Source organism: Penicillium mononematosum, assembly GCF_028829835.1.
Source record: "Penicillium mononematosum strain IBT 11891 chromosome Unknown utg000002l:1.0-8112719.0:1.0-8118358.0, whole genome shotgun sequence".
Lineage (NCBI taxonomy): Eukaryota > Fungi > Ascomycota > Eurotiomycetes > Eurotiales > Aspergillaceae > Penicillium > Penicillium mononematosum.
The window spans coordinates 7,455,714-7,481,987 of NW_026643272.1; the positions used below are offsets into that span (position 1 = coordinate 7,455,714).

The window sequence follows — 26,274 nt, forward strand, 5'->3', positions numbered from 1 at the left end:
TATGATGTTACTGGAAATAGTAATTGATTGGCGTCTTCCCAGTGGGGCTCCACATAAGGAGGGGTGCATGAGGCGCAGCAACACACGGCATTCACCTTCGAGATTGACAAGACCTCAATCAGATTTCAAATTTACCTTTTTGAATCTAGCTGATCTGCTTCGTGATCGCAATGGCGGAAGTGGTTGGTGTAGTTTCGAGCGCCATCACGTTCGCAACCGTTGTCGTCCAAGTCACGGAATCTATAATCACGATCAAGGATTGCTGGAGCCAGTTTCGTGATGCACCCAGTGACCTCAAATATTTCTTAAGGGATCTTGAACTGTTTGGACTGGTGCTCGCCGAAATAGAGGAAGATGTATCACAAGAGGCTTTCGCATTCGCCCTGAAGGGGAATAAACATGCCATGCAAAGTCTGGAATTTAGCAGAGAGGCCGCTACGAGCCTATAATCACTGGCGAATGAGCTTGCTAGTGACATAAACTCCTCCAGTCGCCTACGAAAATCTTATGCTGCCGCAAAAGTGGCAATGCAGAGAGGGAAACTAGAACGGCATATGGCCCGGCTGCGAAACGCGATTCAATTGCTGTCACTGTCCCAGCAGTGCTATACAAGGTTTGTAATCTCTGATATTGTAAGCATCTCACCTACTAATATAAATAGAGCGCTTCTACGGGTCCAACCTGATCTAATTGCCGAGAAAATACTAGTGCAGGGCAAGAAAAACACAGCAAAATTCAAGCCGAACGCTCACCAGCACGGTAGGTCCCCGTAGAGGGTGAAGACCAAGAGCCAATTTTGGCTGATGCTTCGAGCAATAGAGAGCAATATCAAAAGCGAGGCGACCAAATTATCGAATGGCACAACAGAAGGGTCGTCACAAGGCGAAATATCACGCCACGCACACATATCCAAAACCCTGTGGCGTCTCAGTTTACCATCTTGGTTGAGTTCAAGAGCTCTAGAAATATACAGTCAGAAACTTCATCACGGCTGGCAATGGGTTTTCCGAACGTACAATGTGATCCCGTCAACATCAAAGGTCGTTTCATTGACGGTAGCTGGCAAAATCGATGACCTGCAAGACCTATTTTCCATGAAACAGGCTTCTCCCTTTGACCGCACCGACCGCTTTGGATACACCCTCCTCCACGTATGTACAAGTCCCACAGTCTTGAAATGATCGTCAAGAGTCGCTAAATAGATTCTCTAGTACGCCATGCTCGGACCTAGGAAGGAGGAGGTTCTGAAATTTCTCCTCGATCAGGGAGTTGACTCTTCTATTGCAGGGGCCCATCCAAATCTCGAAACACCTCTCCATATGCTGGTATTTTGTGGGACTCTTGGACTTGGAAAGGGTCAGCTGTTGTTTCCGTGTTTACGCCTTCTACTTCGCTATGCGAAAGAATCCACTTACGAAGACACACCAGAAGAAACTATCAACGGAGTTTTATCCCGATTCCGTGGGTCAAGCGAAGAGTTCAAGTTTTTGCAGCGACATTACTGTCCTTCATACTACGAAATGCCCCAAGAGATAAGAATTGCAGTGGCTTCCAAAGCCGCATTTGGTGTGTGGGATGCCTATCATATGCCTGACTTAATCCAGACTATGCTTGGACCAGATCCATTGACGGCCAAAGAACTCCAACTGGAAGGGCCGTGGCGTTTTGATTCAAAGAACACAACACTTGTACATTGTGTTGTGAGGAAGATTGGAGCAACCCAGGCTGCCCTGCAAGGGTCTCATCCATGGAAAAAGCAAGTACGCCATCAAAGTCGAAGTCGCGGGCCGTCTCTTTACAATAATATGAGGGAAGGATACTATGATCTCTACAAATCGTGGAACAAGCTTTTTATGGGGTTCTTACAGGCTGGTGTGGATTTGAACAATATTGTTGACCAGCAGACCCTATTGCTTGCATTTTTAGAGGGATATACTGACTGGCTTGATATATCTAAATGTCAGATGTCGTCTCCAAGTGAAGCACTTCGGAAATGGTTAACAGATCTGAAATCTGCTGGCGTCGATTTACAGAAATTCGGGGAAATAGAGGACAGCATGTGGAAAATGGAACTTATCCGGAGAGATATCGGCCCGTGGGATGGAGAGAATTCTGGTTGCCATCGACTGATAGGGTTCTCTTATGGCCCACGCATTGATGACTGGTCCGTATGGCTATCCCCAAAATGGGACAACTTTATAGGGGATTTTTGGAGCTTAATAGAGCGACCTGCGGAGACGATGGCCGGTGGATGGCCTGGTGAATTAATATCTTTATCACAGTTTTGATTACTTTTAATGCAATCTATATGACAATTGCAGGGGGGCACGCGTTCTGGGAAGATGTTCCGCTAGTAGCCGTTCCTAGCGAGTAATATAATTAGCCTGCTTGCACAGACTTTGAAACCAATCGAAACGAAGCTGGGTAAATTGAAGGATCTGAGTAACTTAGTGTTATTGGCGACCCGCAATGGCGCGAAGGAGAGTGATGGAAGCCATAAGCTTGGCGTAAGATCAGATAACTCGAACAACCCCATTGAGACAATATAGCCGATCTCGGATACACCTAGGTATGGCCTGTTGATTGGGGTCCAAAAATTATCAGATCAAAATATATAAATAGAAGCTCGTTACCTCGAGTAGCATCTCCATTACCATCTGTCCATCTTCAGTCCATTTGGGACATTTAAAATCACAACCCAAATCACCATGAAGTTCCTCGACATTGTCCTTGTTGCTGTTCTTGTTGCTTTCGCCAATGCAGCTGCTGTACCTAACCCCGAGGCTGCTTTGGAGATTAATCCTCTTGAAAAGCGATGCAAAGGAAGTATGTCTCTATCATTATTATGATATCATGCCAGACGTCTTCAGAGTGCTAGAAGTATGTTGCTAACTCTACATGCGGTACTAGCTCGCAGCCTTTGCTATACCGCCAGGGAATGCTGTAACGGTGTGTGTGTTAGTGGTGGTAGCATCAACAAGTTCATCAAGTACTGCAATTAAGAACGCTTGTCTTTCTTTTATGGTATGCTCTAGTGTATCTACGCAACAATATATAATGGTGCTGACTATACATTGTCATTTCCAGTTGCCCACCGCTTGCAAGTTGGTTGGTATGATATTGTAGCATGCGGGGCATTCGAGCCCGCACACAGGGCTCTTAGGGAGCGCAAGATGGAGGATGTTCAGTCTTCAAGTGAAGCAACATAGTTAGAGCTCCAGATGTACTCTCTCTGTTATATTTGTTGAAAGAATCTAGCCATCTGATCCCACTGTTTGCTCTCCTACTTCGGATATCTTTCAAGTTTGCTCATTTCTCGGTCTTCTTCCTTAGAACATCCATCCAGAGACGGCGTTGTCCTAATCTGCCTTCTCCACTGCATCACTTCAAAGTGTGAGCACCTTGCTTGCGATCTACTTCCTTTAACCAACACCCCCTTCAAAGCTTATTTTGCGGCGAAGCATCCAGCCGTGAGATCCTCGATCCCTGGTCCGTCACCTCGCCGGTCACGCCCACTGATGTGCGCGTATGAGCCCAACTGAACCGAGCTGTGCTGACAACTTCAATAGTAATCGGGATCTTTACGTCTCTGGCACGTCTTTTCACACCGAGCTTCCTTCCCTCCACGTCGGTCACAAAACCACGCAATTCTCTGCACAACGCGAGATCTGCACTCAAGATACAGACATTCCAGATCTTGTCACGACACCATCCCTCTGTTATCTACAACTCCTAACCTTTACACGCGACTTTGCCTGTTCCAGCCGCCGCTATGTCGGCATCTTCCAAGGGAAACACAATTTTCGACTTCGAGGTCCGCGAGGACGAGATCGACCTGGATAAATCCGTTCCCAAGCTGAAGGGCGCCTCCAACTGGAGGATGTGGGAAACTCAGATGTTCAGGATGCTTTGTTTCAACAACCCTGTCTATGTGCAGTTGATTAGAGATGAGATCAAGATGCCTCCCGCTCCCATTTACGCAGATCCATCTCGTAGCAGTGTCCGAGCCCTGCTTCTCGAAGAGGCCGAGAGCAACAAAGAAAATGAACCTCGCATTACTGCAGAGGCCATCGAAGCTCGCTCCATCCAGATTGTCGCTTCGAATTTGGAGCTGCGCAAGCACCACGCAGATGGCGAAGAGAAGTGGGAAATGGCTAACAACCGAGCTTTCCTACAATTTTTATCTACGCTCGAACCGCAGTTCTCCTCTTCACTTTACAATATTACCAATGTTCGCGAGGCTTATCTTGCACTGAAAGATCTTCACTGGAATCCGTCACACCCTGCCACCTACCTCCGGTTTAAGAAGCTTGTCAACCTCCGCTACAAAAGGGGAGATCCTCACACCTTTGTGGCGCGTTTTAAGAATGTCCTTGGGGACTACACTGCTTTCGTTGGAGACATGACACCCTTGCAAGAGCTCTGCCACTTTAAGAGAGCAGTTATCGGCAATCCTCGGTGTCATGTCTCTATCCTGAACCTCACGATCAATGAAGAAGACCCTGACTTGATGGGCCAGGTCTACCGCGATTTTGTCGGGGCCGTGAGATTGCATGAGATGTTTTCAGAGTCCTGATAGAAACCGAGTACCTTCTGGATACTCAACTGGTCATGACTCTTGCTTTGATGCTTCACGTGCTTGCCAGTGAATGTTCTCTCTAATTCTTCTTTGATTTTCATCTTTCTTTCAATTTATCTTCCTTTCATTTTCATCTTTGTTTCATTCTCTACCTTTTTTCCTTTTCCAAAGTCCTTTCACTTCTTTCATTGTTTCCCTGGCCTGGGCCAGTGCGATGAATGCGCCAAAATTTCAACACTACCTGGACTGTATTAGATCGAAGGTCAACCCCGACTTGACTTGACTCTCAGAGCACGGGGCAACTAGGGCTCTTCGGGAACACTAGAACACCACGTTCTGGAGATGCTCATTCTACAGCATCTCACGAAAGTCAACGAGGATATTGTCCATGCCTCGTTGATGACGTGACCACTGTTGAACTCCGCTACACCAGTATTGTCCAGTCAGAGCACGATTGCGTCTACCACGCGCTTACCACAGTTAGTCTCTTCAAGACGAATCAGAGAAGCGTATTCAGAAAATCACGACACAGTCTGAGCTTTGGCCATATTACCAAGTATTCTTCCATTTTCTATAGTAGATCCCCTCAATATAGCGAGAGGAAGCCATTCTATAAGGAAATGAATTGGCAAATGCACTCTGCACGCTCTTTAGATGGCGGGAGTGTATTCGTAACAGTAGAAGTCCGACAAGAGTCGAGCTGAATTGAGACAATATGATTGCCGGATATCAAGGTAAACACAGCAGTCACAAATGGGTCCCTTTAACCCTCGTCCGCTATAGGTGACAAGCTTCATTTATTCCTCTGTAGACATGATCAGTAGCTCTTTTCGGTGACTTCCTTTGGGTGATTGGCTACAGTTAAGTTGCTCATCCGTTGCTTGTACTGGCCGGTATGTCAGTTTCCGACAAGCCTGAAGCCTTCATAGCATACAGTGTTGTGGTGTTTGGGGCTCAACTGTGGGGACTGGACCAAGTGGCTTAGATGATCTCCGGAGATAGTCTTCTATATGCGTTAGTCTCAGCTGTCTCCCTTGTACTCCGTATGTTGTATGTGGGCTGAAGATAGATTTATGTATACCGGCGAGGATGTGCCATTCCCGTTCCATGGTTGGCATTCTCCCTTAGTTCTGTGGGTCCTCAGGCTGGCCAGTCATGTGTTTACGTAAATATCGGCACGCTCCAGGGCTCCAGCTCACCTCGGAGGGCTTCCGAGGTCACGCGCGCAGAGATAACAATCCCAAAAAGGCCGAATATATCAAACCTATCAAACCCTTGGGGTGTCTTAGACTCCCTTCTAGATAGCACATTGTTCCGTAACCGAGAACGCCAAGATGTGGTTTGTGAAGCGCCTATCTTTTGCAAAAGAAGAATTTGGTATCTCTGAGGGCCACACGTGTGTATCTCGGACCTTTGCTGCTTATCGAATTTTTTTCGCACCGGTCTCCAGTTTTTTTTCCACGCTAAACCAACCGTGGAACTCTGCCATGAGGCAAATTCAGACATCGGTGGAACTGAGGAACAATCCACAATGCAGGTCGCACAAGTTGTGTAGTTTGTTTTCATCGTGCAACATATGTTTCTTTTCACGTTCAGCCTCCAATTCCATGTCCAAGCGCTCGGGTATTGCGCCCCCATTGAGAAACTGGAGAAATTTCAATCCCAGCTAGTCGACTCGGCGGAAAGACCTCGGGAAAATTAAGCACACGACCCATTATGCTCCACAACTACCCGTGCGGAGAGACTTTCCAAGGACTCGAGAAAAGTTAGCCTGAACTACGCCACCAATCAATGCAGACGGCAGGGGTTGCTGTGGCAAGATAATGTTACCTTGTCTTATCATTCTTGCCGTGGATGTGGTTACATATGGCTGCAAGTGGTTTGAGTTGGCTCTAGTCGAGACGGGACCTCCGCTGTACACCGTCGGTCAATCCGTTCATTGGCATTCTTCCAGCCAAACAGGATGAGAAGGGAAGAAGGTCCGATGGTTAGTGTCTTGTGCCAATCCTTGGGCGTTCTTTATCTCTCAATCCCCAGAAATATAATATGTATGCAATTAAAAAAATAAAATCAATGGGAGACCCATAATTAATTATCTGCCCATTTTATTTATAAAAGTCGAAATTTTCCTCGCAAGTGAGGAACCCATGGGTCTCCGGCGGTCTAATTTTCACGGCATTTTTTGAGTTTCACGCTTAATTGTAAATTTGTCACGTACTTTTCCTACTTCCCCAACGTTCGAGTTTGCGATCGGGGAATCGTGATGGATAAGACCCAGGAAGCTGATCCTACGGGATCGCATGTTGTGCATCATGCAGATCCTGTGCTGGATCCAGAGAATCAACATCACCATCCCCATCAACACCATACAGCCTATGCCACAGAGGGACGTCAAGATGAAGTGGTCTACTCTAAAGATGCCGAATTGGAGAAAGGAATTGTGCCTGAACAAACACCGCTGGACCACGGCAGCAAGAAATCTAACGACGAAGAAGCCGGCGAGAACTTCCCAGCCAAGCGCACCTGGTATCGCCGCGTGCAAAAACAACAAAGGCATATAGTCCACGCTGTGATCTGGCTTCTGTTTACCGGGTGAGTGAACTACTTTGATTCTACTGGGATTTTACAGTGGTACTGTATACCATCGACTCAACTCGGGGCTTACACATACTCTTCACCTAGCTGGTGGATTGCTGGCCTGATACTACACCGACATGATATAGGATGGCTCATCCCATTCCTGCTGTATCTTGCCATCACGCTGCGAATCCTTTTCTTCTATGTTCCCATTAGTATTGTGTCAAAGCCCATGCATTGGGTTTGGGATCATACTGGGCCCCCTTTCGCGCGTCTGATTCCCGAGAAGCTGAGAACAGCCAGTGCCGCCGCGCTATGTATCGGTGTGATTCTTATTGGCTCGTTTGTGTCCGAAGAATCAATGGATAACACCCGCGCCAACCGTGCAGTTAGTCTGTTCGGAATGGTAGTCTTCATCTTCGGGCTATGGCTCACATCTCGGAACCGCAAGAAGATCGTCTGGCACACTGTCATTGTCGGCATGCTGGCGCAATTCATCGTTGCTCTGTTCGTGCTGCGCACTACTGCAGGATACGACATCTTCAACTTCATCTCAACGCTAGCCAGAGAACTGCTTGGTTTTGCTTCCGAAGGTGTCATCTTCTTGACCAGCGATGACTTCTACGCCTATGATAAGGAATTTGTCCCTGCGAAATTCTTCATCATCAACGTCGTCTCCGCCATCATCTTCTTCGTCTCCTTCGTCCAACTCTTGTACTACTACAATGTCCTGCAGTGGTTCATTGGTAAATTCGCCGTCTTCTTCTTCTGGAGCATGCGCGTTTCCGGTGCCGAGGCCGTCGTCGCTGCCGCATCCCCATTCATTGGCCAGGGCGAATCAGCCATGCTGATCCGCCCCTTCATCGCCCACCTCACCATGGCCGAGATGCACCAAATCATGTGCTCCGGCTTCGCCACCATCGCCGGAAGTGTCCTGATCGCCTATATCAGCATCGGTGTCAGCGCACAGGCAATGGTCAGCGCCTGCGTCATGAGTATCCCCGCTTCACTGGCAGTCTCGAAGATCCGTTGGCCCGAAGAGGAAGAAACCCTCACTGCAGGTCGTGTCGTCGTCCCCGATGACGAGGAGCACCGCGCCGCCAATGCCCTCCACGCATTCACCGGCGGCACCTGGCTCGGTCTGAAAATCGCTGCCATGATCACATCGACTCTCCTGTGCATCATCGCCCTCGTCGGCCTAATCAACGGCCTCCTCACTTGGTGGGGCCGATACCTGAACATCAACGAACCCCCTCTGACTCTCGAGCTGATCGTCGGATACATCTGCTACCCGATTGCCTTCCTGCTCGGTGTCTCCCGTGACGGTGACCTCCTCAAGGTTGGCCAGCTGATTGGTCTTAAGCTCGTTACCGTAAGAACCCCATCTTCATAAATGGTCATTTCCTTCTTCTAACCAGCCACAGAACGAATTTGTTGCCTATGACCGTCTCCAGCACTGGGACGACTACAAGGACCTCTCCGACCGTTCTCGTCTCATCGTTACATACGCGCTTTGTGGATTCGCTAATATCGGCTCCCTCGGTAACCAGATCGGTGTCCTGTCGCAGATCGCGCCTGGTCGTGCTAGTGATGTGTCGCGTGTTGCATTCAGCGCTATGGTTACTGGTGCCATTAGTACTTTCACCAGTGCGGCGGTTGCCGGCTTGTTGATTACCAATGAGAAGCAGTACTTCGGTTCCTCCACCTAGGTACGACCTGTATCTTAATATGGGAGGTGGTTGTTTGATTTCATAAGGTTACTTGAGCATTTATTTATATTTATTCATGGGTTTGTCCAATCTTGATAGCGTCAATTTTGAAATTATCGGCAGAAGCGATTATAATTTCCACTTATTCTTATTTCTTACTTCTATGGGGGGAGCAGAGGTATGGGAGTAGAAGAATAGTCGGCTGCATATGTAGGACTCACCTACCTCTTAACTATACCCGTGGACCCCTGCGGAACTTACCTTGATGAAGCCTGGATAATCGAGTCTTCTATACATATGCGGATACGAGCCAAGGACTGTCCCATACAATATTGGAAGCAAAGTGTACAGGATCAAATTGATCTACAATGACACCGACAATGAATAGATCTACCGCCCTAGGAGCAACGACCAGAAGAGATGAAACGAGACAACCGCCCGAGGATCTCAGGAGCAAGAGTTTCTCACGCCAGTACCCGAATGCGAAGGTCCAGAGGAACTAGTAACAATAGGAACAAAGATAGAAAATGGCATAACCAAGCAACCCAGAAACTCCCAGGCCCAAACCAGGCCCGTTATGCATTTGCAGCACGATCCCACCGCCCATAAAGAAGGCGACAGGGCCAACCGACGCCGATGCAGAATGAAAAGGAAAATATGTCAAATCCAACGCTCTATTCATCGTCCAGGTCTTGGTGCCGGGCGAGGACGTGGCGCTTAAATTCTGCCTGATCCGAGTCCCAAAGCTCAGCTGCTTGGGCGTTCAGGGGGCTCGCACTGGGTCAATGTTAGCGATGATGGAAGATATAGAGGATGCGAGCAGACGCTTACTTGTTAGGCTCACCCAGCAAGCTTTGCAAGCTGAGCAGAACACTCGATACGTTGTAGACGGCGCTCCACTTGTCCTTGAGGATGTCGAGACAGATGCGGCCGGAGAAATCGACGTTAGGGTGGTAGATCGGAGTCTTGAACAAGACTGTTGGGGGAGAGTAGGGGTAGTTGTTAGGGAACGCGAAGGAGAGTTTCAGTGTGAGGCCCTCGTAGGGAGTCTCGGTCGGACCGGTGATGGTCGCTGTCCACGAGAGGAGGTTGCCGTCTGCGTCCGGGAAGGCCGAAATGCCGGGCGAGGGGGAGAGCATGAGTTGCATGAGCTCGGCTTGCAGGCTATACGGATCAAAGAGGTTAGGTCAGCTATATGTAATCCCAAATCAAACTCAACTGTAGAGCTGTTTGTAGGGTGCCGAAGGGGACGAACCGTTTGGTCACGCTCTGGGTGTCGCTTTTTTGACCCGAGGAGTTCAGCTTGCTAGCTTGCTGCGCGTCGGGCGCCGAGTTCTGCGTGTCTTCCATGCTGTAGTCCATTGTGGATTGGGAAATAAGGCAATCGAGGGTTTTAAGGAATAGTAAGAAATCTGCGGATTCCCGGTTGTGGAATGCTAGTAACAGTAGCACGAGGGGTTGGAATGACGCCGGATCCGTAACAATGATCCACGGAGAACTTGATGCAACGAAAATTTAGAAAGGAGGGATGAATTGTGAGAATGGAGGATTTATGTGAAGTGAGCAAAGTGAACAAAGAAGAAAATAGAAGATTTGTTTACTCGGCCCTCAGACGCCCCGGGCAACGCGAACCCCGCTTAGGTCAATTTACCTCCAGGGCTGTGAAAGGAAATGGATTTCTGTTCATAATCACACATGTATTCCAAGGTTGTATATAATTGGAGTCACGTTTAAGTGAATAAAAAGGCTCAAATACAATTCGTAACATAATTATAGCCGATCTGGTAAATTTAGGGCGATCGAGAAATCAACTGCGGGTCTGCAGTTAAGGTATTAATAGCACATGTAGTACGGAGTATAATATCAGAGATTAGTATACTTGCATATATACTATAGTAGTCGTAATCCATATCATATGTATAGAGTGAAGCTATTCCGTTCATCACCTTCTGCTTTGTATTGCACCTCTTACGGCAGTGTATAGTCGCCAGTGGGCCATATCGTATTTTTCATATTAAATTTTGACCGCTTTCAACACCGCCAATTTACCATTACCTTATCATACGGACTCTAGTAATTAATTCCTACACTATTAAATTCTATAGTGTCACTCTACGATATCTCACCTTTTATAGACTAGAAATCATTGAAAGTGAAGCACGTGAAGTTGTAGAAGCTGTAGAAGTTGTAGAAGTTGTAGAAGTTGTAGAAGTTGTAGAAGTTGTAGAAGTTGTAGAAGTTGTAGAAGTTGTAGAAGTTGTAGAAGTTGTAGAAGTTGTAGAAGTTGTAGAAGTTGTAGAAGTTGTAGAAGTTGTAGAAGTTGTAGAAGTTGTAGAAGTTGTAGAAGTTGTAGAAGTTGTAGAAGTTGTAGAAGTTGTAGAAAGTGTAGAAATCGTATAAATTTAACACCAGCGATAATCTCTACTTTCTACAATTTCTACAGTTTCTACAATTTCTACAATTTCTACTTAGAGCGTTAAGGATTACAAAATATCTTAGTTGATAAATAATTATCCAAATTCTTTGGTCAATAAAATACACATATACTAATTTTGTGAAATGTTCTGCTGGCAAAATACGATATGGCACACTGGGAACTGTACAGTGGGACCTCCAAAATATTGGGCTAAACCTTTGTACCCAGATATACCGCCCTCCAAATTCTGCCGGTTCTGCCTGTCTAAAACTCCTAATATAGTTAGCGTGTCGGCACGTGATTCAGCACTAACGGTGAGCAGTCAAAGGTATATATACACCTGACTACTAAAAAAGACCACTAAAAAGACATTTAAGAAGACTGCCGGAGAAGACTACCTAAGAAACCATTAAGATGACCACGGCCGGATAAGCGGCCGACTATATATTCTTAGGCAGTATATTTAAAAGGGAGGCGGTATAAGTGGCGGTAATATGTAGGTACAAATGTTTAGCCCAATATTTCGGAGGTACTGTACACTGCCGTAGCACCTCTGTCAACACACTACCCGATCAGGATAAAGTGGTCCGCGTCTTGTCCCGCGTTTCGCTACCCTTGCTTCGACGCGACATCTCAGCCCATCTTGTTTCCCACTCGTTATGCCTTCTTAATCATAATTTACTTCCTGTCCCTTCGTGTATCTACCCGTTACCCTGTACATTCAATCGCATTCACTGTAGTGAGCTTCATCGAAATGCAGCATTCGCAGCTGGCCCCGCTGCCGAACAATGTGCCGTTTCGCATCGTGTCCAAGACCATCGGCCAAGGTGCCTACGCATGGTAAGTACAAGACCCACAGCATAGAGTATCCAGACCTGACTCTGTTTGGTTCATCTAGCATCAAAAAAGCCTGCCCGTTAGATTCAGACAACCCCGTCTTCGCCGTCAAGTACATCCACAAAGATTACGCCGCGCGACATGGGAAGATCAGCGCAAGACAATTACAACTCGAAGTCACGGTACACAGACATGTCTCGGGCCATGGGAATATTATCAGCTTCTATCAGACTGGCGAGGACGAGGTGTGGCGTTGGATCGCAATGGAGTTGGCCGAAGGCGGGGATCTTTTCGATAAGATCGAGGCCGACGAGGGCGTGGGCGAGGATATTGCCCATGTCTATTTCTCGCAGCTTGTCAGCGCTGTGAGCTTTATGCACTCCAAGGGTGTCGGTCATCGTGATATAAAACCCGAGAACATGCTCCTGACTGGCGACGGAAATCTCAAGATCGCCGACTTCGGTCTGGCGGCGCTGTTCGAGTACAAGGGAACGCGGAAACTCTCAACCACATTCTGCGGCAGTCCCCCATATATTGCACCTGAGGTAATTAGCAGCAGTACTCGAGGTCAGAACAAAGGAGCTGGGTATCATCCGGACCTAGTCGACATTTGGTCTTGTGGCATAGTCCTTTTTGTCCTGTTGGCCGGTAACACACCGTGGGATAGCCCAACAGATGATAGCTTTGAGTACCACGAATATGTTGAGACAAACTCCCGGACTACCGATGAGCTCTGGCAGAAGTTACCACCCGCTACCTTATCGCTATTGCGTGGCATGTTGACAGTGGACCCCGAAAAGCGATTCTCGCTAGAGGATGTCCGAAGGCATCCTTGGTACACTCGTGCAAACAAATACCTCTCCACCGAGGGCAAGTTGAGAGATCCAATTAATCTCGCCACCTCGATGTTTGAATCGCTTCATATCGACTTCAGCCAGGATCCTCTTTCCCAATCTGGGAAGGGGTCGAGTCGCAGCTTTGATCCCATGGACATGGATGGTGATGATGGCGGTGCAAATGCAGGCTTATCCTCGACACAGCCAGAGATGTTGGGAGGTGGCATGTTGATGGACTGGGACAGTCCACAGAATGCCGATGTGTTTTCTTCGACCCAGCCCTTTGGAAAGAAGTTTGCCTCGCAGGATGCAGCTATCGCGGGCCATCTCGACGATGAACCTTCTATGTCGCAGTTCTCACAGCAGCCTTCGGTTCCTGTGAGTCGAACTCAGAATGCACAGAAGTTCCAAGATATTATCCCCTCGCGTTCATTGACGCGTTTCTATTCAGCATGGGAGCTCAAGCTTCTCGTGCCTCTCATCTGTGAGGCATTTCACCGACTGGGGGTTCCAGTTCCAAGTGTTCCTGCTGTTGGTGCTGGAGATACTTCTGCCATGATTCGGGTGATTGCCAAGGATGGCAGGATGTGTCCACTCCAGGGTAAAGTGCTCATTGAGTGTGTCTCCGAGGGCTTATTTGAAGTGGAATTCGTCAAGATCAAAGGTGATCCGCTTGAATGGCGACGTTTCTTTAAAAAGGTGGCCATCCTCTGCAAAGACGCAGTCTTTAGGCCGGATGAATAGAGGTGCCTGTGTGCTCTGTGCGTTACCATCTACTTTGTTTATGCTTTTGCCTACATAATTGATTTTCGAATGTACGACTCATGATGGATTGACGGTGGGGGGAAATTGGGCTGGGCTGGAGTTTGGCTGTGTGAAAGGAATACGTCATCTCATTCAAATATTTTCTATTTCTAAAATGCATATAGCATATAGTTTCAAAAATAGAGACGCTTCTGTATGTCTTTTTTTTCCTGTGACAGTGTTAGAGGCAATGTAAGATGCGTCCACCGGTAAACCTTGATTATATATAACATGTGATACCAAGCACGAGGCCCTATAAGGCAATGCCGTCCACAATATATTTAGTTCAGCTCCCTTGTAGGGGTGGCTGTGCTGTGGAATATATCAGAATGTTCTCTCCTCCTAATTCTATAAAAGCCGGTGAACCCCCCCAAGCCGGAAAAGTCTCCCGAGCCTATGTCCGATCTGAGGTTATCTCAAGAGGGCCGAACGTCACAAGCCCATCACTCAATAAAACACCATTTTTATACTTGTATATATACCCTTGATCAGCTTTGCATCTAGCCAGGTCCTTCGTCTCATGCCAGTTAAATCCACGTGACGTTCTGGAGCGCAGATCGCGGGGAAAAGCCGACAGAAAAAGAGTCTAGAATTTTGTTTAAGAGCCCGATATCCCCGTAGCTGACTTCCCCTCCTCAGACTGCCCTCAATGCGGCTGATCCCTCTCCATGGATAAGCTGCCGGTAGAGATTGTGTCCAAAATCATCGACTGTAAGCCCCGGATCTTCCCCGCACCAGTTTCGACCCAGAACTGATAGCTCTGCAGACCTTGCTCCACGAGAAAAGGTCCAACTCCAATCCATATCAAAGAAGTTCTTTGGTCTTGCCCGCGATAATAATCAATGGAGATTACACTGTTATGAGCAGTCATGGGCTGCTCGGCAGGCTGCCCGCTCCGCTGCCAGACCCTCGGAGAGTCTGATTCCCGACGCGACCGTTTCATTGTCGGCACTAGGGCAGGAGTCGCTGAGCGATATTATTCAGCCTTCTGTTCCGCCAGTGAATGGAGACTCTGATGATACCAGGGAACTGTCTTGGAGTGAGAGGGCGAGGGCGGTTGCGGAATGGGACTCGTCGGCCGAGGGGGAGCATGTGGACTGGTATTCGGAATATATTGCTCGCCACGGGCCCATATCTTTATCATGGGTCGAGCAGCCCTTGGTCCGCAAGGGTGAAGGGAAGCGAGGGCAGTCTTATGAAGTCAAAGGCATGGGGCTGCTCAAAGACTGGAGTTCAGCCAGGGAGAACAAGATCATTGCCCCGCTTGAAGATGGCAGCGTCTGCATCTGGGACCTGAATCACTCCCACTCGGCTAACTCCCAAGCAAGTAAAGGCAAGATCCTTGGGGTCAGTGAGCCTGGAATCCTCATGACCAACCTGTCTGGTCGTCGGGACCAGTCCCCATCCAAGGCTGCGTTGGAATTTATAAATCTAGGCGAGGGAGTGAGCGTGGATTCCCTGCGACAAAGAGCCTATCTGGCAGTTGGGAATGTTCTTAATGAAGTTGACCTGGAGACACTGAGAGTGATTTCGCAGCAGCGCTATCCCTGGTCGATTTTCGCCCTTTCCCAGGAGACAGATTACTCAGTGCCATTGACACTAGCCACTACGCTCAGTCTGCAGATCTATGACTCTAGACTGTCGGCCGTTGAGGAAGGAGAGGCAATCAGCTCGCGATGCGAGCAGATAGCCAGTTCACACGCCCCCGAACTGGGCATCTTTGCTCACTCTGATTCGCCCTTGTTCCAACTCCAATCCAATGGACAGCCACCTACTCGTATACGCAGTCCAGAACCCTCAGATAAAGGAGCCAACTACGCACCCCTCTTCCAACCTGGCCCTCTTTCCATCCTGCATCCACCAGCTCCTCATGTGAATACAATTCTCCTTGCAGGGCGTTTCCCCAGCATCCTGTGCTACGACCGCCGTTACTTCCCCGACTACAGACGACTGTCCATTCCGGCGGCCGACTGTGTGGTCTCGCCTCAGTACCAGCGCCTCGGTTTCCGATCTTCTCGGGCTCCACCTACCCCGAGTCACATTCCGTCGTGGCATGCGGAGACTATAACGGACGAGGCTCGCTAGAACTCTATGATCTCAAACCAGCACCCGAAGAGGACCACAACCCCGCGAATGTGACATCCACTCTCAGCCCAGAACACAAGAACCGCCAAAGCGCCGCGAGTTCTAAACTACTTTCCGTGGGATCGCACGGGAATCGCATCGTCTTTTCCGACGCCGAAGGTAACATCAAGTGGACCGAGCGAAACGGTCGGTCAGAAGTCCGACGGTGGAATATCAATACCTCCCAGCCTCAGATCCCATTCGGTCGTCGTAGTCAACGGTCCACCTCGCAGACAGAAGAAGACCAGCCGCGTGGGCTTTGGCCTTCCCAATCGCCCGGCAATAATGAGGTAGCCCGCAAAATTCTCCCCACTGGTGGGAATCTCACTGGAGATGAGCTCCTCATATGGACTGGAGAGCGCATTGGTCGTATCAAGTTTTCCATTCCTGCGGATTACCAGATGGAGGTCGATGGTAAAGAAGTCGATGACGATGATGATGATGTGTTTATGCATGCGGAGGTTGATGAAGCTACACGCGAAGAGATGCGACATAGACGGCGTGATGATTGGGAGAGAGAACAGAGGTATGGAGATTATATGCGCCGTGCGCTTGAGAGGCAGGCGGATGAGGTCCGCTGGATGGGGAGTCGGGGGCTTGGCTGATACAGTTTATAACTATTGCATCTAGATACCCAGTTCTAGTGGGTTGTGTTAGAAACATGAATATGTGCCTATATCAGGGTAATAGTCTATAGAGTACCTAGATATACTATTTGAATAGCAACTCGGAATTAGTAGACCTCGGAGGTGAAGAGTTCCAAGGTTGCCCCCTTCAGTCACCCGAGGCTTAGCAATCTCGCCCGGTCCGGCTCCCCCGCGATATCACAAGCATTTCTAATGATCTTGTCATCAGTGACTCAGTCTCCAATATCCTTCTTGTTTCTTGCGTTCGAGGTCAACTCGAATTTTTTTTCTCTTGATTAATTGCTTATCCTCCTTTTCACTCATATCTCCTGCGCCCCAGTGCATTCTAAACTACTCATCCTTGAAATTCCGCAGTGAGGGGCAAAAAAGAAACCAAAATGCCTTCGCCCACAGAAGTCGCACACCAATTCGACTCAATTGAGGATACAATTGCAGCATTTAGTAAGTGAACTTCTCACACAGAGGACCGGCTTCACCACTACGAGCATTAGCTGCTTGCGGCGCCTAGTGACCCGACCAATGGGCTAACGAAGACCTCTAATAGAGAATGGCGAATTCATCATTGTCCTCGATTCGCAAGACCGCGAGAACGAAGGCGACCTAATTATCGCCGCCGAGTCCATTACAGCCGCCCAGATGGCCTTCCTGGTGCGCTATACGAGGTAAGAGCGCGACCCAAGACAGGGACGGTGAAACGACTACGAAAGCCGCAAATCCCCGTTCCTCCCCGCAACCGCTCACCCACAAAGACGGATGCGCCAATCCCAATGCCATCTCAGCAAACCTTGCTAACAATTCCAAAACACAGTGGTTTAATATGCGCCCCCATCACCCCGGACCTCGCCACCCGCCTAGCGCTCCCACAAATGGTTACCGAGAACGCCGACCCGAAGTGCACAGCATACACAGTCACAATCGACTCGAGCGACGACTCCGTGACAACGGGGATATCCGCCGAGGACCGCGCGCTGACATGCCGCACGCTCGCCTCTCCCACGGCGCAGATCGACTCCTTCCGCCGGCCCGGCCATATCATCCCGCTGCAGGCGCGGCCTGGCGGCGTGCGCGAGCGAACGGGCCACACCGAGGCTGCGGTGGATTTCTGTAAGCTTGCTGGTAAGGCGCCGGCTGGTGTTATTGCTGAGCTTGTTGAGGACGGGGAGATTGTTGAGGGCAAGCCGGAGATTGGGGGGAATAATGGTATGATGCGTCGGGATGGGTGTTTGCGTTTTGGAAAGAAGTGGGGGATTAAAGTGTGTACTATTGAGGATTTGGTGGCGTATTTGGATCGTGTTGAGGGTACCGGCGCTGCTGCGAATGGGAAGCATTGATCGCTGGGCTTGCATTTGATCTTTTGGTTGTTATATTCTGTTCGCTTTTGGGTCGTGTGCTTTTGGGTACCTTGTACATCACTACGCCTTCTCTTGGATACCTTTTTTTTAGATGAATGGATGCATATGGATAGACCCTACGGCTTGTGTGTTCGATGGGTAGGAGTATGAGCGTAGAGATGGTGGACTGGCTGGCTACGTGGAGAAATAGCTGTGTAAGGTAGCAAGGAATTGATTAATTTGTTTACTTGGGTATCTATCGTTTTCTGCGTGTAGTGTACAAATGTCAATGTTGTCGAAGCAAATGCAAAAATAATGAATCAATTTCCATGCGGCAACAATGAGGCCGCACGTATTTTCCCAAACGCCAAAGCAATGCAAATCGATGATCGTATCAAAGCGACTTCTGGTGTCGCAACAAGCCAAGTGAAACCGTTGCGGCACCCTTGAACAACCCACTTACCGTTTAAGATGCGAGTAGTCCCTGAGAATGCTCGTCATATGAGTATTGGTGGTCTTGCCACTTCGGCGTGGCTTCTTGGCCTTCTTGGATGGTGCAATGACCCGGGGACCAAGCACCTTGTTCTTGTTGGTGGGCGTGATGCCGAACTTGTCCAATTCCTCCTTCACTACTTTGACATCGGGAACTTTGATCTTATCCCAGATCTGCTTGAACTCGTCGTCAAAGTGTTCAATTAGGGACGGGTCGTTGGGCCACACCATCTTGGGGTGGTCATCCTTCTTGTTTCGAGTCACAAGTAGTTTGCCTTCCTTCTCCATTCTGTTGATTTCCTCTTCGACGTTGGGCCAGCCCTCCCTGAGTTCGCGAACACTCATACCCGCCGCAGTAGTCTGTGCTTGGAGGTATTTCAGGAGTTGCTCCGAGTTGCGAATGTTGTGAGGAGGGCGGAACCTGAATGTGCCTTCCCCGTTCGCGCCGGTCGGGTCAAACTCGACCTTCTCGTGCATCTGAAGAATACTCCGAAGAGCCTGCACGTAGCCTTGGTCATGGGCGCGGTGCTGGAGTGAGAGGTATGAGATGATATCCGAGAACTTGAGCGGAATGTTCTTGTTCTTCATGTGCTCGATCGCAAACAGCACCTGCGTCATAATATCTTTGCCCGTGCCTGTGTTGGCCGGCTGAGAGTAAACGATATCCGGGTCATGGCGCTTCTTTTTGATCTCGCTAGAGGATGACGGGGTTGGTGCGGACGATGGGACCTGTGAACTGCTGCCAGAGACCGGTTGGTTACTGGCCACACGTCGCTGCGTGGGCATGCGGTTTGCCGACTCCACCACACTAGCGTTGAAGCTTTTGAGTTGATTCTGGAGGTACGACATGGTGCGACTAAGGACCGGGGATCGCTGAGATTCAAGAGAAGAGTGGAACTGAGCTGAGATGGCAACCACTTGGTCTGACCGAGATCGAGCTGGAGAACTCAAATGAGGCTTAGCATAGGCACCGTGAGTGCCGTCTGAAAGAAAAGAAGAGATAATACACCCGAAGAGTGTTGGATAGAGAATGGGGACAGCCTAGTCAGTTAAAGCTCCGAGGAGAGTGGCTATTAAAAGATTGAAGGCCAGACAAAGAATGTCACGTGCCAGAGCTCAGCACCCCAAAGCGCGGAAATGGATCTCGGACGCCCTTGAAGTCACCTCTCCAGCATTTCTTTCAATTACCATTTCATTCAATTCCTCATCCCCCCACCTTCAGAAGAAGCACCTCTCTTTCATTCACATCGTCATGACCTGAGGTCCCTCGTCCAGCGCTGTGTGTAGTTGTCTCTGAACAGTACACGCCGCGCCCGTCCTCGAGGACCCAGATCTAGCTTGCGCCGCCCACTCTCACTTTTCTCATTTTCCCCCCCACAGCAGCTGTGTGCTGTTGCTAGTTCGACAAGATGGCTGAAACTGCCATTCAACTTCCCTACCTCTCAACTCACTATGCGGTTTCCGAATCAACGCTCACGACCTTACGGCAGGCCCCAACTGTCGAGCTGGTGGATCAACTTTTACGGTCAATCAGTAAAAAGGCTCAAGAATCCGATGAGCTGAAGTCTGACAAGCTTCGCCTGGAGGTAGAGCTTGAGAATTCTGTGCGAAGCAATGAGTCGAAGGTCAAGGTCCTGAAAGCCAGCGTGGAAAAGGGACACGCCGAGGTCTCAGACCTCAGGCAAAAGCTCCACGAATCCGGTATATACCTCTATCTTTTCTTTTAAATTACTGATGGGCTCTTCTCTGACGCTGAATAGAAACGACGCGCTCCTCGCTCGAGAGTGAGATTTCTACATTGAAAACGTCGACATCTTCAAATGAATCAGAAACGACGTCTTTAAAGGCGCGGATCTCCTCCCTAGAGGCATCGAATAGGGACACATTGAGCTTGCTGGAATCGAAATCCGCGGCCTACGATAAACTGGCCGAGGAGCTTTCGCTTCAGCACAAGAAGACCATCGAATTACGACGTGAACTCTCCACCGCGGAGCAAAATCTCCAGAGTGCCAATGCGGCATCTGCCAGCGCCCGCTTCCGCGAACAGAGCCTTCAGCAAGAACTGGATCTCACTAAAAAGAACAACGAATGGTTCGAGACTGAACTCAAAACAAAATCCGCTGAATACATCAAGTTCCGCAAAGAAAAGGGTGCTCGGATCTCGGAGCTTCAGCGAGAAGAACGAAGAAGCAAACTCGACAATTGACTCTCTTCGACGGAGTGAGAACTCGCTCAAGAGTCGCCTAGACGAAACAGAGCAGCGGTACGAAACCTCTCTGGCTAGCATTCATCAGTTGAAAGAGGAAGCGATCCAGGCAACCGAATCCTTCCGCATCGAGCTCGACAGCTCTAACCGACTGGCTGAGCTACAAGGATCTGCTGCCCAGACAGCCAAGCAACGGGTGCAAGAATGCCAACTTGCCCTCGAAAAGGCAAAGGATGACGCAGCGCAGGAAATTTCACGCCTTCGTGTGGAGCTTGAGACGGAGTCCAACGACAAGAGTGCTGCGGAGCGCCGAATTGGCGAGCTGGAGGCACTTGTTGCCCAGCTTGAGTCTGAACCTGCTAGAGGAAGATCAGCAAGCCCCGCTGTCTCTCTTAATGGAGGTGCACCCAGTACACCTCTACGATCAAGCATCATGCGCGCTGGCACTCCCACCGGCTCGTTCTCCCCCGCGCATCTCGTGGCAAGGGTGGTATGAACGTCACGCAGATGTACGCCGAGTACGACAGAATGCGCACCGCTCTTGCAGCTGAGCAGAGAACCTGCCAGGAACTCCGCAATACCGTTGACGAGATGGTTCTTGAGCTTGATTCGACCAGACCAGAAATTGAAGAGGGACGAGCAGAACAAACCCGTCTCGACCATGCTGTTGTGGAAATGTCTACTCTCCTCGAAGCGGCTGGGAAGGAACGGGATGCCGCTCTCAAGGAAGCTAGGAAATGGCAAGGTCAAGTCGAGGGCTTGGCTCGCGAGGGTGACATTCTGCGCCAACAACTCCGCGATCTGAGTGCGGAAGTCAAGGTTCTTGTCCTGGAGGTTGCTGTCGCAAAACACGGTGAAGAATACGACCGCGAGGAGCTCGAGAGAATCGCCCGTGGGGAAGTCGAAGAGTCGTCAAAGGATCTCAATGAAACTGGCCGCTTTATCAGCAAGCACCTCACTACTTTCAAGGATCTTCACGAGCTCCAAGAGCAGAACCACACTCTTCGACGTATGTTGAGAGAACTTGGTGACAAGCAGGAGGGTGACGAGGCGCAAGCCAAGGAAGCTACGCGACGAGCGGAAATGGACGAGTTGAAAGAGTTGCGGATCCGTGCGCAGACAAACCGCGATGAGATTGCGAACCTCAGTGCACAGATGCAGAGTTACGTCAAGGAGCGCGACACTTTCCGCAGTATGCTCATGCACAGGAAGCCAACCGGCGACGACCCGTCTGTTTTCTCGCAATCCATGCCTCTTGGTGCAGCGCCTCAGGGAGCCATGGAAACACCAGGACCTGACTACGCCGAGTTACTCCGAAAAGTTCAAGCTCATTTCGATACTTTCCGTGAAGAAACGACCACAGATCACAAAGCACTGCGACAACAGGTCAACGAGCTGTCTCGTAAGAACAGTGAGCTTATGTCTGACATCAGTCGGTCGAGCAGCCAGCTTGCTGCTGCTTCCCAACGTGCAGAGCTCCTGCAGAGTAACTTCAATATGCTCAAGAATGAGAATACCGAGATCCAGAAGCGCTATTCTGCTCTCTTCGAAAATGCCAACCGACAGGATCTCCGCACCCAGCAGGCTGCTGAAGACCTTGTGGAGGCTAAGGGTCTTGTTGAGAGCCTTCAGAGAGAAAATGCCAACCTGAAGGCCGAGAAGGACCTTTGGAAGAACATTGAGAAGAGACTCATCGACGACACTGAAAATCTGCGCAATGAACGTAGTCGTCTAGACTCATTGAATGCAAACCTCCAGACCATTCTTAACGAGCGTGAACAAGCCGACTCCGAAAGCCGACGCCGACTCCAAGCCAGTGTCGAGTCGCTCGAAACCGAACTGCAGTCGACAAAGCGCAAGCTCAATGATGAAATAGAGGAATCCAAGAAGGCTAGCATGCGCCGGGAGTATGAACAGGAGACATCACAAAAAAGGATTGATGATCTGGTCACCAGCTTGGGCGCAGTCCGCGAAGAGCTGGTTGCTGCCAAGACCACCCGGGATCACCTACAGTCCCGCGTGGATGAGCTTGCAATCGAGCTCAAGAGTGCCGAAGAGCGTCTGCAGGTCTTGAACTCGCGACCAAGCGTGTCAGCCGGTACCACCGAGGGACCTAATGAGGGTCTCCAGCCTGCAGAAGGAGGCGGTCTTTCTCGCGAGCAGGAACTTTCAATCGAAGTTTCCGAACTGAAACGGGACCTGGAACTGGCCAAGGGTGAACTAGAACACGCTAAGCAACTGGCCGAAGACTACCAGGCCATCAGCCAAGCCAGTGAAGAACGTCTGGAGTCCGCCACAGAGACCCATGATCAATACCGCGAAGAGACCGATCGTCTTGTGGAGGAGAAGAACAAGAAGATTCAGGACCTCGAAAGTCGCATTGAGGAGATCTCAGCTGAACTGTCCACCTCCAACACCGAAATGACCAAGCTCCGTGAAGAGCAAGCGGAAGCGACTCGCCGTCTGGATGAACAGAAGGCCAACTTCGAGTCGGAAATTACCCGTCTCAAGGCCGACAATGAACGGCATGTCACCGCCGCGCAGTACCACCAGGAGGACCTGAATGCGCAGGCCGAAATCGCAAAGCATGCTCAACAGAACTATGAGACCGAGCTGGTTAAGCACGCCGAGGCGGCCAAGAATTTACAGGCTGTCCGTGCAGAGAGCAACCAGCTCAGGCTCGACATCGCTGAGCTGCGAACCAAATCCGAAGGCTACAAGGCTGATTTGTCTCAGAAGGAAGAAAGCTGGGCGGAACGACGAGCCGCATACGAGGGTGAGCTATCCGAATTACAGAAGCGTCGGGAGGAGGTCCTTCACCAAAATTCGGTGCTTCACACCCAGCTTGAAAGCATCACCGGCCAGATTTCGTCCCTGCAACGGGATCGAATGAATGTTTCGGATGATGAGCAAGAGGGAGACCAGGCAGCCCCTAATCTCGAGGGCCTACAGGAGGTTATCAAATTCTTGCGCCGCGAGAAAGAAATTGTCGAGGTTCAATACCACCTTTCGACCCAAGAAAGCAAGCGACTCAACCAGCAACTCGACTACACTCAATCGCAGCTTGATGAGACCCGCCTGAAGCTTGAGCAGCAGCGCCGTGCTGCGGCCGACAGCGACCACAACGCGTTGAACCACAGCAAGCTGTTGGAGACTATTAATGAGCTCAACGTTTTCCGTGAAAGCAACGCCACTCTCAGAAACCAACTGAAACAAACCGAGGCCGTGCGTGACCAAAAGATCGCCCGCGAGAATGAGCTGGTCCAGGAGATCGAACCCCTCAAGACCAGGATCCACGAGTTGGAGAGCCAGAGTGAAGCCAAGGATGGAGAAATGCAGCTTCTACAGGCCGATCGCGACCGATACCAGCAGCGTATTCAGAACATCCTTCAAAAGTACGACCGTGTCGATCCTACTGAAATGCAAGAGCTGAAGGAGAAGCTCACGACCCTCGAGAACGAAAAGACAGAGGCCGTGTCCGAGCGGGAAGCTCTCCAGACTCAGATGGAGTCGCTTCAGGCTCAAATCGCTGCGTTCCCCGAGCAGCTTAAGCAACATTCGGATGAACGTGCGCATGATTTGCGATCCAAGCTCACAGAGCAATTTAAGGCACGCTCTAAAGACCTTAGCGCGCGTGTTAAGGCCAAGCAAGATGAGCTCAATGTGGTGTTGCAGGAGAAAGAGGTCATCCAAACGGAGCTTCAGACTACAAAGAAGGAATTGGAGGAGTTGAAGACCAAGGTTGCGGAGGCGCCAGCCAACGTCTCACCTACTCCAGCTCCGGCTCAAGCTCCGGCTCCAGCTCCAGCTGCAGCTGCAGCTGCAGAAGAAGAAGCCTCCGTCAACGCTACTCCAGCTTCGCAATTCCCAACCGCAACAGTCGCAATCCCTGGTCCTGGTGACGCTCAAAAGATACAAGCCCTTGAACAGAAGATCCAGCGTCTCGAGGCGGCTCTTGCCGAGAAGGATGGACTTCTGGCGACACAGGCCAGCGAACAAGATGCGAAGATCAAGGAACGCACTGATCGCCTTAAGGATATGTACAACACTAAACTGAACGAAGTCAAGGCTGCTCATCGTCAAGAAATTGAGAAACTGTCCGCCGGTGAACGATCTATACCTGGAACACCTGGTGCCGGAACACCTGGCGCGGGCCCGGATGCAACCCCTGCAACGCCATCAAAAACGTTTGAGCTTGCTGGGTTTACTCTTCCCGAGTTGACAGATGCTCAAGCAAGGGAGCTCGTCGCGAAACATGAGACTATTCGCACAATCGTCAGAAATAACATTCGCGGTGGGGTCGCTCGCGAGCAGCAAAAGCTTCAACAAGAAGCTCAAGCCTCCGGTGCTAATGAAGCTGCATTGGCTGGCCTGCGACAGAAGTCGGCTGACGAAAAGGAGGCCTTGATAAAGGCACATGAGAATGAAATCAAGGAGAAGGTCACCTCAGCGGTCGAACTTGTGGAAAAGAAAACAGCTGCCCGCCTCAGCATGCTTGACACAAGATTCCGAACTGCAAATGCCAAGATCGATGTGGTATCGAAGGCTGCCACGGAAACCCCTCAAAAGCCCGTTGTGGAAGTGTGGGAAATTGCAAAGACTGCCCGGCCTGCACCGGTCGCGGTTCCAGCTGCTAAGCCGCCCGTACCAGGAGCGACCCCAGCTCAAGCTGCTGCTCCCGCTCCGACTCTAGCGGCGCCGCAAGTCCCAGTTACAGCCACCTCGGGCCCTGTCCCTGCGCCAGGCCCTGCCCCTGCTTCTGCCCCTGCCTCTGTCCCTGTGGCAGCAGCCCCGAATATGCCAACGGAGCAAGTCGCACCTCCCAATGCGGCCCCGGAACCCCCTGCCACGCAGCAAGGCTCAGCACAGCCCACAGCACCTGTGAATCCGTTCGGCCAAGTTCAGCAAACCGACCAAAACCAGCAGGCCTCTTCTCTCCCTAGCAAACCTCCCGCTGGAAACCCACCTGGTCTGATGCGAGCTCTTCAATCTGGACTTCCTGTTGCACGAGGCGGACGTGGCGGACGTGGTGGTGGCCAGCAATTCGGCCATCAACAACATGACCAACAGCAGCAGCAAGGCCAAGGTCAGAACCAGCGCGGCCCCGGTCTTCAGCGAGGTCGTGGCGGCCGTGGCGGACAAGGTCGCGGTGGTAATCAGAATCAGAATACCGCTGCCCAGGCTCAGAGTCCCACTGCCAACCGTGGCAATCTGAATGCTTCGGCTCGTCAGTTCATTCCAGGGGGCAACAAGCGCTCTCGTGATGACGGCCCCGACACTACCCCCGAGGGTGGAAGCGGCGGCAAGAGACAGAGAGGCGGTGGTGGCCCGCAGCCTCGTGGTGGTGGCTCTTCTTAAGCAGCAATTCTCGTTTATGTTTTTCTATTCCATTAATGTATTCTCGATTTAGTTGACACATGCGGCGTGGACCTGTTCATGAATAGGTTTCTTATGTCTGCCTATGCCATATGGCGCATTGCTTTTCATGTTTTAACTTGCTATGCAAAAGACAGTTTCGTTTCTTTTGTTCTGTATCTACTGAATGTGTGGCGTTCCTACGGGTTTCTATTCCTACTCCCAATTGATACTAAGGTTCATTTGCAAGGTATCTCGTGCATTATCATTGTAACCACCCGCGATAGATTGATCAATGTAAACGAAAACTGGGGTATAAGCTGCTAGAAGACATGAATCTATCCAATAAGACAAATCTGCT

The 26,274-nt window shown here is 50.1% G+C and overlaps 11 protein-coding genes across 11 annotated transcripts; 9 read left to right on the forward strand and 2 right to left on the reverse strand.

Annotated features, from left to right (window-relative positions):
- Positions 1 to 170: 170 nt before the first annotated feature.
- Positions 171 to 449, forward strand: N7519_004622 (uncharacterized protein; the record flags this gene model as incomplete). The annotated part of the gene is made up of 1 exon (XM_057291398.1): positions 171 to 449. The coding sequence occupies one exon, from the start codon at positions 171 to 173 to the stop codon at positions 447 to 449; it is 279 nt and encodes a 92-aa protein (XP_057152600.1).
- Positions 450 to 527: 78 nt separating this feature from the next.
- Positions 528 to 2,288, forward strand: N7519_004623 (uncharacterized protein; the record flags this gene model as incomplete). Its single annotated transcript, XM_057291399.1, has 4 exons — positions 528 to 613; positions 662 to 759; positions 820 to 1,151; positions 1,212 to 2,288. The coding sequence occupies 4 exons, from the start codon at positions 528 to 530 to the stop codon at positions 2,286 to 2,288; spliced, it is 1,593 nt and encodes a 530-aa protein (XP_057152601.1).
- Positions 2,289 to 2,708: 420 nt separating this feature from the next.
- Positions 2,709 to 3,209, forward strand: N7519_004624 (uncharacterized protein; the record flags this gene model as incomplete). Its single annotated transcript, XM_057291400.1, has 2 exons — positions 2,709 to 2,826; positions 3,088 to 3,209. 2 exons carry the CDS (start codon positions 2,709 to 2,711, stop codon positions 3,207 to 3,209), a joined length of 240 nt encoding a protein of 79 aa, XP_057152602.1.
- A 563-nt stretch (positions 3,210 to 3,772) lies between these two features.
- Positions 3,773 to 4,576, forward strand: N7519_004625 (uncharacterized protein; the record flags this gene model as incomplete). Its single annotated transcript, XM_057291401.1, has 1 exon — positions 3,773 to 4,576. One exon carries the CDS (start codon positions 3,773 to 3,775, stop codon positions 4,574 to 4,576), a length of 804 nt encoding a protein of 267 aa, XP_057152603.1.
- Positions 4,577 to 6,842: 2,266 nt separating this feature from the next.
- N7519_004626 (NupC/NupG family nucleoside CNT transporter) lies at positions 6,843 to 8,865 on the forward strand (the record flags this gene model as incomplete). Its single annotated transcript, XM_057291402.1, has 3 exons — positions 6,843 to 7,171; positions 7,262 to 8,528; positions 8,581 to 8,865. 3 exons carry the CDS (start codon positions 6,843 to 6,845, stop codon positions 8,863 to 8,865), a joined length of 1,881 nt encoding a protein of 626 aa, XP_057152604.1.
- A 674-nt stretch (positions 8,866 to 9,539) lies between these two features.
- On the reverse strand, positions 9,540 to 10,227 carry N7519_004627 (putative ubiquitin conjugating enzyme (UbcK); the record flags this gene model as incomplete). The annotated part of the gene is made up of 3 exons (XM_057291403.1): positions 9,540 to 9,642; positions 9,697 to 10,029; positions 10,121 to 10,227. The coding sequence occupies 3 exons, from the start codon at positions 10,225 to 10,227 to the stop codon at positions 9,540 to 9,542; spliced, it is 543 nt and encodes a 180-aa protein (XP_057152605.1).
- Positions 10,228 to 12,035: 1,808 nt separating this feature from the next.
- On the forward strand, positions 12,036 to 13,698 carry N7519_004628 (uncharacterized protein; the record flags this gene model as incomplete). The annotated part of the gene is made up of 2 exons (XM_057291404.1): positions 12,036 to 12,121; positions 12,180 to 13,698. 2 exons carry the CDS (start codon positions 12,036 to 12,038, stop codon positions 13,696 to 13,698), a joined length of 1,605 nt encoding a protein of 534 aa, XP_057152606.1.
- A 728-nt stretch (positions 13,699 to 14,426) lies between these two features.
- On the forward strand, positions 14,427 to 16,487 carry N7519_004629 (uncharacterized protein; the record flags this gene model as incomplete). Its single annotated transcript, XM_057291405.1, has 3 exons — positions 14,427 to 14,469; positions 14,525 to 15,630; positions 15,705 to 16,487. The coding sequence occupies 3 exons, from the start codon at positions 14,427 to 14,429 to the stop codon at positions 16,485 to 16,487; spliced, it is 1,932 nt and encodes a 643-aa protein (XP_057152607.1).
- Positions 16,488 to 16,906: 419 nt separating this feature from the next.
- On the forward strand, positions 16,907 to 17,860 carry N7519_004630 (3,4-dihydroxy-2-butanone-4-phosphate synthase RIB3; the record flags this gene model as incomplete). Its single annotated transcript, XM_057291406.1, has 3 exons — positions 16,907 to 16,970; positions 17,074 to 17,191; positions 17,338 to 17,860. The coding sequence occupies 3 exons, from the start codon at positions 16,907 to 16,909 to the stop codon at positions 17,858 to 17,860; spliced, it is 705 nt and encodes a 234-aa protein (XP_057152608.1).
- Positions 17,861 to 18,319: 459 nt separating this feature from the next.
- On the reverse strand, positions 18,320 to 19,201 carry N7519_004631 (transcription factor TFIIE subunit TFA2; the record flags this gene model as incomplete). The annotated part of the gene is made up of 1 exon (XM_057291407.1): positions 18,320 to 19,201. The coding sequence occupies one exon, from the start codon at positions 19,199 to 19,201 to the stop codon at positions 18,320 to 18,322; it is 882 nt and encodes a 293-aa protein (XP_057152609.1).
- A 560-nt stretch (positions 19,202 to 19,761) lies between these two features.
- On the forward strand, positions 19,762 to 25,916 carry N7519_004632 (putative filament-forming protein (Tpr/p270); the record flags this gene model as incomplete). The annotated part of the gene is made up of 4 exons (XM_057291408.1): positions 19,762 to 20,053; positions 20,113 to 20,443; positions 20,487 to 20,906; positions 20,960 to 25,916. 4 exons carry the CDS (start codon positions 19,762 to 19,764, stop codon positions 25,914 to 25,916), a joined length of 6,000 nt encoding a protein of 1,999 aa, XP_057152610.1.
- Positions 25,917 to 26,274: the final 358 nt, after the last annotated feature.